Genomic DNA, 8,925 nt, shown 5'->3' with positions numbered 1-8,925 from the left:
AACCTAACAATAAGTGAAGGGTCTACATCGACTTCCAAAACCTCAACCGAGCTAACCCTAAGGATTGCTACCCACTACCAAGGATCGACTAGATAGTGGACTCAGCCTTCGGCTGCGAGAGGATCTGCATGCTTGATGCTTATCAAGGATACCACCAGATCCCTCTGGCCTTGGAAGATCAAGAGAAATTTAGCTTCATCACAACCGATGATACCTTCTATTATACAATTATATCATTCGATCTATGCAACACAAGAGCTACTTATTAGCGGATGATGGACAAGATCTTCTGGGAGCAAATAGGGCAGAACGTGGAAGTTTATGTAGACGACATCCTCATCAAGTCTACTACAACAACAAACCTTATTGCTCATGTGGAGGAAACCTGTGGCACATTGCGATAGTATGGATTAATGTTAAATCCACTGAAGTGCCTATTTGGAGCCCGAGGGGGAAAATTCCTGGGGTACCTCGTTATTGAGCGGGGAATTGAAGCCAACCCAGAGAAGGTTCAGGCCCTCCGAGACATGTAGGTGCCTAGGAATCTGAAAGAAGCACAGAAGCTGGTGAGCAAGATTATGGCGCTCTCCAGGTTCATATCCCGATCTACAGATCAGGCACTCCCTTTCTTCTAGGTACTCTGAAGGGCTACTAAGTTTTAGTGGAATGAAGAGTACATCAAGGCTTTTGAGGAATTGAAGCAACGCTTGGAGGCCTTGCCTTCACTATTTAAACTTGTTACTAGAGAGTTGCTCTGGGTATATCTGTCAACTACCCCTGAGGTCATGGGGGCAGTATTGGTAAAAGAACAGGATGATGTACAGCGGCTAGTGTACTTCTTCATCCATCTATTGAAAGGGGTCGAGTCTCGATACACGACCCTGGAAAAGTTGGTTTACAGATTAGTTCTCATGGCTCGCCGCTTAAGACCTTATTTCTTAGCACACCCAATTACTATCATGACCAATAGTTGTTAGGCTAAACTTTAGAGCTACCAACAACGAGGCGCAGTATGAGGCACTATTGACTGGATTGCAGGCAGCTCGACATGTAGGGGTAACCCGGGTAATCATTTACTCAGATTCTCAGCTGGTGGCTCAGTAAATGGTCGGTAGCTTTGAAGTCAATAATAAGAAGCTACATCTATATAGAGAACCACATGAGAAAATGAAGGAGGGCTTCAAGGAAGTTACAATGACCAAGATTCTTCGAGCGGACAACCAAAGAGCAGATGAACTAACCAAAATGGCCAGCTCTTTGACCACTTGGGTGTTGGATAAGTCGATAGCTCAGAGCTTCCTGATAGCACAGATTAACCTACAAAACAATTTAGAAGAACCGATTGATTGGAGAGCGCCAATGATCATCTATCTTCAACAAGGAGCCTTACCTGCTGATGCTGAAGAAGGCAGATCAATTAGGAAGAGAGCTCATGCATATACACTAATTGGGGATCAATTGTACAAGTGAATATTCTCTCGGCCACTGCTCAAATGCCTAGGTCTGGATGAAGGGGAGTATACCCTGCAAGAAGTTCACCAGGGATGCAGCGGTAGCCATGTCGGAGGAAGGATGCTAGTCCGAAAGGTACTCCTGACCGAGTATTTTTGGCCTACTTTGCATAGAGATGCTCAACGGATTGTAGACACTTGCCTCTCTTGCCAAAAGCACCAAAACCTTACCCACCGGCCGACCGAGATTTTGAAGACCTCAATAGTCTCTTGTCGCTTTGACCAATGAGGTATGGACATCGTGGGACCTATCCCCATGGTTCCCAGGCATAGGCGCTTTTTACTCGTGGTGGTGGATTACTTCTTTAAGTGGGTAAAGGCAGAAGCCCTGACCAGAATAACAGAAGGAGCTGTCGTCTAGTTCCTATGGAAGAACATCTTGTACCGATTCAGAATCCCTCACAAGTTAGTCTCGGATAATAGTCAACAGTTCCAAGGGCCCAAGATCCAAGAATGACGCTGAGGGTTTGGCATCACCCAGGCATTCACTTCCGTGGCGTACCCACAGATCAATGGACACACCAAAGTCACTAACAGGGAGATAGTGTGCGGGCTAAAGGTTAAGTTGGACCACATGGGTGGCAATTGGGTGGAAGAGCTCTCCAGCATCCTATGGGCATATCGAATGACTCTTCGAGAAAGTACAAGGCTCACTCCCTTTCATCTCGTCTACCGCAATAAGGCAGTCATGCCGGTTGAGGTTGGGGTTCCATCCACCCGGCGTCTACTGTATGACCCCAAGAATGCTGAGCGGTAGCTTTTAGAGCTAAATCTTATCAGTGAAACTCGTGAAAGGATGGTCGCCCAGTTGACCGCCTATCGACAAAGGATGTAGTAAAATTATGATAAGAGGGTGATCCCTCACTTCTTCAGAGAAGGGGGCCTAGTATGGAAAAGGATCAGCCCAGTAGGATGTAACTAAGTTAGCACCTCAGTGGGATGACCCTTATAAGGTCATTAAGAAACTAGCGTCCAATGCCTATTACTTATAGGGCGCTCAAGGTTGAAGTTTGGACCACCCATGGAGTGCTAATTACCTCCGGCCTTGCCATGTCTGAAGGTGTTATTCTTTGTAACAGTAGTTGTTTGAGAGAAAGATCTAAGGCCAAAGAATGAGCACTACAAGCATATGCACAGAAAACCTAGTCGGGTAATCCTGACCTGGATTAAGCTTAACTCTTCAATGAGGTACTCCGGAAGTCCTTAAGTCATGGACGCAGGACTTATTTAAGTCCTACTATGTTCCTTATGCAAGCCTCAAACAAATCTCTTCTAATTCCCAGTTGACTAGCCCAGCCAAGATGGGCAAGATCTAAAAGATCTCTCACAATATGTTCTTTGGGCTCTCGACCTAATAAGCTAAGCCTCACTTACACACACGGATCTAGCCTAAGGAAAGTAGGAAAATCCAAATGGGGAGTAGGAACTAAAAGACTATGAAAAAGCTCTTATAAACACGGGAAGTAATAGAAAAATGAAGCAGAACATGGGCTGAGTCACTTAAACACTGAAAAAAATATCATTGGGCATTTCTTTAATGATCCGATGATGGTCTAGGAAATCCTCAGGAGGTTTGGACGACAAATACCCTCCTTCTTGGAGTTGTTGGACTGCTCCCACTGCTCCATAGGCCAGCGATCGGATGAAGCGATCTCCTACTTGAGAGCCAAACTCTGGAGAGCGTAGGTACTCTGCCCGATCAGCCAAGAGACATTCGTTCTCCCTCGTCTTATAAGTTTCCAATGCCTGGATTGAGTGAGATAAGGCAGATCGGGCTTGAGACAGCTCTAGCTGCAAGGAGCCCAGCTCTGTAGCTTGAGATTCCAGATCCCTTCTACGGTCTATGAGGAGCATGTCCTTGGCGTTAAGTTCCTTGGTTAGGCGGTCCATCTCTTGCTTGTGCATGATCTTGAAGTTCTCCAGGGTTACAATTTGTTGAGCCAGCTCTGACTGCCTTTTCCTTGAGGGTCAACTCCTCTTGATACTTAGCATCAGCTGATTGATGGAGAGCCTCAAACTTCTTCTTGTCATCCCTTAACTGACGGGCCTCTAGTAAGGCCTCACTGAGGAGCTGTTCTTGGGAAGCATTCAACTCTTTTAAGGGTGCCACCTCCTCCTTTAGCTGAAGCATGACTAGAGAGGAGTCAGGAGGATGAGACTCCAGGTCTTCAATACTCTCCTTCAAGATCTTATTCTACTGATACATGTCTGTGGCTGTCTGACTCAAGCACAGCATCGCGGCATAGAGCTGGCCATAGAAAAGGGCAATCAGAATTGGAAGGGAGGAATAATAAAAGAAGTCAAGGATTGACCACAGTAGCATCTTCAGTGAACAAGTCCACTAGTCCATGAATTGGGACAGAGTCTGTCTGATCCATAGAATCTTTCTAGGCCGTTGCCAGTTTCCCCTAAAGCAGGACAGTACCAGCACAAGAATAAGGATCATGGCGTATCCCCCACTGAGAAGGTATATTGGCATGAAAGCAGAACACCCTAGACCTGGAGGATCCGGGAGCGGTCTTGCTGGGGGTAGAATGAGCGGAGGTAGATGGTTAAGGCGAGGAAGGCCTGGCTAATGTAGCTGGTATGGATCCCCCTTCCAGATTGATCTCTTCTTTAATGACCGGGGTTTTCTCCAGTCAAACTTCGATCGAGCATATGAAGGAATAGAAGGGTCACCCTAGGATTGTGGTTCTGGAATAGAGGTTGCCGCTGATCGGGGCACCTAGGTCGCAGGGGAGGCTTGGGCACCATGGTCGGCCTCAACAAGCCTGCGCCTCGACCAATGAAAAAGTGGCTAGTCATCTGAGTCTGACCCCTCTTCTGAAGGAAGAGGGTGATGAGCGGGAGGAACACAAGGATTTTGCAAAGCTAGTTGGGGGATAGAGCTACCAAGATGTGTCGTGAGAGGGGCGGCAGGACGAGATGCAGAAATCCGCGACCGTCCTGAGAGCGGTCAGATTCGAAGATGAGGGGTTTTGCCTGCTTAGGATTACACGCCCTAGATGATTTATTTCCATATCGCTCAATGGAAGAGGCCTGATCAGAGTTGCCCTGGTAAGAGTGTCCGTTGTAGCAAAATAAGGGTCAAGATAAGAAGACCAAAGCAAATTAGGACGGGTAATACTTACCAAGGGAATGTGGAAGCTCCGAAGGAACGACGCTCAACCTAAATAGGTACAACACATCCTCCGTTAGTAGCACGCGTAGGTCCAAGTGCTAGCCCCTGGTTGCGCCTCTGCTCCCATAAACATAAGGTGTGAGCGATAATTGCCTAAGAAAGGCGCTGAAGGAAGCGCGGACCTTCGCTCAGTGAGCCAGTCTACGACAGAGGGAAAGCGAAGGAAGAAGTACTTTGCTTTCCACTCGGGCCCTAAAGAGGGTAAGAGAGCGAAAAGAGTGGTCCTGAGGTGGGCCTGGAGGCAGAAAAATCCCTCGGTAGGGTGTCAAGTGGAAAAGAAGTAGTGGAACATGCGAGGGGCCCAACGGAGATCACATAACTCATGAACAAGAACGAAACCACATAGAATCCGGATGGAATTAAGGATAAGTTGACAAAGAGGAATGCAGAAATAGCGACTCACGTCATAGAGGAAAGGGTGAATAGGAAAATAGAGGCTAGCTACAATCTGTTCTTTGAAAAAAGTCACATAACCCTAAGGAGGCTGAGAGAGTTGATAATTCTCGGAGGGTATGATGATGTGCATGGCTACGGATACTTCGTAGTTGAAGCAAAGATCACCCAGATCTACGCCGTTGAAGGTCGACACGCCAGTAGTAGGCCTATGTGTTGAAGGATCCATAGAGAGCAAAAGGAAGGTGAGAAGGCAAAAACATGGAAGGAAGAAGAGAAGGTGAGAAGGGAGTCCGAAGGAGATGTAGAGTAGACTATATATAGCTGTCAGGAGGTAGATTATATACACTTATTTAGCATGTTTTGGCTCACATTCACATATTTTATACATGCTTTGTCTATGCACTTTCATACTCTTTGTCTTACTTTCAGCATAATTACTCCTCTTTGTTTGGAGATATACTCTTGTGTATTTTCTCTTGACAGGAGTCGAATTTGGAGAGGAAATGATGTTTTTGGTCGAGCCAATCAACAGCCGAAGGAAAACAACACTGGTAATGTGACCTACACGACCATGTCAAAGAAGCAAGGAGGAAAATGACATTGGTCGTGTGGTGCACACAGGTCGTGTGGCTTCACCAAAGGAGGAGCATGACATGGTCATGTGAGAGCCACATGACCGTGTCACCCAGCAGCATATCCAGAGTAGGGTCGTGTAGATCCACACGGTCGTGCAATACTTCTAGAGAGCAAGCAGAGATTGGTCATGTGGTCCATACGATCGTGCAGGATTTCTAGAAACCAAGAATGGCCAGGTCGTGTGAGCTACATGGTCGTGTAGGCCATCCAGAGATAAAGCAGAACACGATTGTGCGGATCCACATGGTCGTGTCACCCTGGCCAAGAGGAGAATGTAAGAGGTCATGTGAGAGCCACACGGATGTGTCACGGGCCATGTGGTGCCCGTGCCCCAACTATATAAAAGGGGGTTTCTTCCTCTTTCAATGGGAGGAAGGCTCTCCCTTTGGGGAGATCCAACTTGGTGCTATTCTTCGTCCGCGCTCCGTCGATCCGAGGCCATCTTCATCTCCACATCGACTCCGGTAGCTAATGATTGGTTCCGAAGATCACTCATCGACACTAGATAAGCTTTTTTATTCTCTTTTCTCCGGATTGGGATTGAAATGCTTGTAATCTTCTTGTCTTCAGATCTTTATCTTTTTGCTATAGAGTAGATCTATTGTTCTAGGATTAAGGGAGTATTTGTGGTGTGATTTGATGTAAGATCTTATGGATATGCCAATTTCCTATCTAGATGATGTTAGTATATTTTGTATCTATTTAATCTTGTGTGGATACATATGTTTGGACCTAATTACCATGTTTGATTGAATATTTGTGATGCTTGTGAATCCCATATAGGGATGCCCTAGATCGCATGACTGAGGGACACTCGTGACAGGCAATCCTGCTAACGGACGTCTGGGGTGTCTTCTTGAAAGGTGAAGCAAGTCTCTACAAGGAGGTGGGATGGTTGAATGTACTTAATACCTACATCATTACATGGATTGAGTAGAGATGTGTTTCGGTGTCGTATGACCAAGGGATACTAGTGACAGACAGTCCCGCTAACGGACTTCATAGGGATCATATCTATTTATTCGGTTGTGGTGTAGATCAAGGTCCCTTGCCGGTTGTCTTCTGCAGGAGAAAACTGGCAATTTCCTACAAATACATGTTAATTGAGGATATGAGTTGGTGAACCATATTACATCGATAAATATCACAATGAAACTAAACTCCTAGAACACTCATAAAAGCCAAGTTCCTTCATTTACTTTTCTATTTCTATTCTAGTTGCTTTACTAGTATATTCACTACCTTTGTCAATTGTTTAGCTAATTCGCCGTGAGACATCTCTAATGCTTATAACTAGTCCCTGTGGGATCGATAATCTTTTATTACTGACGATGAAACCATGCACTTGCGGTTGTGTAACAAATTAGGGGTAAGTTGACAAAGAGGAATGCAGAAATAGTGACTCACGTCACAGAGGAACGAGTGAATAGGAAAATGGAGGTCAGCTACAATCTGTTCTTTGAAAAATGTTACATAACCTTGAGGAGGCTAGGAGAGTTGATGAACCTCAGAGGGTATGATGATGTGCATGGCTGTGAACACTTCGTAGTTGAAGTGACGATCGTCCAGATCTACGCTGCTGAAGGTCGGCACGCTAGTAGTAGGCCTATGTGTTGAAGGATCCATAGAGAGCAAAAGGAAGACGAGAAGGCAAAAGCACGGAAGGAAGAAGAGAAGGGAGGAGGGCTCAAGCCGGCAGTAAGGTGTCCGAAGGAGATGTAGAGTAGACTATTTATAGCTGTCAGGAGGGACGCTAGAAGGAATGCCTCGATATTAGCACCAATCATGCGATCCGTAAATGATGTATGCAACGTTAGGAGTAGGCGCATAAGTGATGCGGGTCATTGGATTGCCTTGGAATACCATGTAAAAGGGGCTTGTTAGAAAAAGCTAGGTCGAATGACACGTGGTAAAAAGGAGTTGGAAGCCTTTATGACATTGGAGATGGGCAATGCTACAGTAATCCCTGCTCAGACAAGTGAGAGGACCCTGGAGTCACTATGGCTCATGACCGATCGAGTAGTTATAATACGTAACCCATTCAGGGAGATGGAGTGGCTAGTAAGGATTAATGTCCGATCATGTGAAATGACCCTTGCTGATGCCTGCCTGGGTGATAAGCCGACTAGGCATCCACGAAGGGGTCAAACACTTAATAGGTCACTTAAACATGCAAGGTGAAATGCTTAAGGGTCCTAGACAGGCCTAGTAGACATATAAGCACCACATTGCACACTGATAACAGGTCTAGTTACACAACACTTGCACACATCTTAAAGAAAGGTCAAGTTCAAAGTCACATAGAGTTGTGAAACCTTACATGATCATTCAAAAAGGAGGAAGATAGTTATAAAGGGGCACAGACTATTCAAAAGCAGGGAAGGCTTCATCAGGGAACTCATTAAGGAGACGGGTTCGGTCAAAGAATTCTTCAGGAGGAGTTAACCGAAGCAAGCCTTTCTCTTGCAACTGCAGCAAAGCCCCTGCACCACCATAACAAAGCATTTGGTCGATGAGGTTGCCTATCTTAAATCCAAAATCTTGGGAAGCTAGCAAGGAGGTCTTGTGAGCTGCTAAACGAGAGTCCTCGCTCGCCTTGTAGTCCTTCAGCTCTTCCCTGGCCTTGTCTGTATCATCCCATGCCTTAGAGAACTCCTGGCGAGCAGCCACTGTCTCTGCCTTGGCCGCTGAGAGCTCCGCCTGCACAAACTTGAGGATAGCCCGAGCTACATCCACCTGCTTTTGAAGGGTGAACTCCCGATTGGTGCTGGCAGACAGATCTGCCATTTTGACGGCCAGGTTTGTCCGCAGGGAGGCATGTGCCTTTTGGAGATCTTGCAGTTGGGAGGAGAGGTCGGTAACCTCTGCGTCCCTTGCCTCCAAGTCAGCCAGGATATGAACGTGCCTCAGGCCCTTGGACTTAAGCCTGGACTCACTAGTCTTCAAGGTGGTCTTCAAGGACTGCGCCATCTCTGACTCTGCCTGGGCTAGGTCCCAAACAGTTCAAGTTTGCTCCTTTGTCATCTGTAGGTGGGACTAAATTAGGCTCTCAGGGGTTGTTAGGTCAAAAGCGTGACTCAGGGAGGGAGGAGAGGCTAGCTCTTGAATTTGAGTCCTCAAGGACTCGTTCTCCCGATGCAGACCGGCTACATACTAGGATAGGCTCAATCCCATGACACAGGTCTGCAAAGAATGAAGGAT

General features: G+C 46.4%; 1 protein-coding gene across 1 annotated transcript; it reads left to right on the top strand.

Annotated features, from left to right (window-relative positions):
* The first annotated feature begins 785 nt into the window (after window positions 1-785).
* LOC122000759 lies at window positions 786-2,268 on the top strand. Its single transcript, XM_042555214.1, has 3 exons — window positions 786-889; window positions 990-1,065; window positions 1,993-2,268. Exons 1-3 carry the CDS (start codon window positions 786-788, stop codon window positions 2,266-2,268), a joined length of 456 nt encoding a protein of 151 aa, XP_042411148.1.
* Window positions 2,269-8,925: the final 6,657 nt, after the last annotated feature.

Source organism: Zingiber officinale, chromosome 1A, assembly GCF_018446385.1.
Source record: "Zingiber officinale cultivar Zhangliang chromosome 1A, Zo_v1.1, whole genome shotgun sequence".
NCBI lineage: Eukaryota > Viridiplantae > Streptophyta > Magnoliopsida > Zingiberales > Zingiberaceae > Zingiber > Zingiber officinale.
The sequence above is the reverse complement of the archived record's forward strand: the minus strand, read 5'-3'. Positions and strand labels throughout refer to the sequence as shown.

Excerpts from the sequence above, each read along its gene's own strand:
- LOC122000759 (XM_042555214.1), top strand. The coding sequence starts at position 786 with ATGGGGGCAGTATTGGTAAAAGAACAGGATGATGTACAGCGGCTAGTG. Across the intron at positions 890-989 it reads CGATACACGACCCTGGAAAA|AGCTACCAACAACGAGGCGC; the intron begins GTTGGTTTACAG and ends GCTAAACTTTAG. Across the intron at positions 1,066-1,992 it reads GACATGTAGGGGTAACCCGG|GCATTCACTTCCGTGGCGTA; the intron begins GTAATCATTTAC and ends GGCATCACCCAG.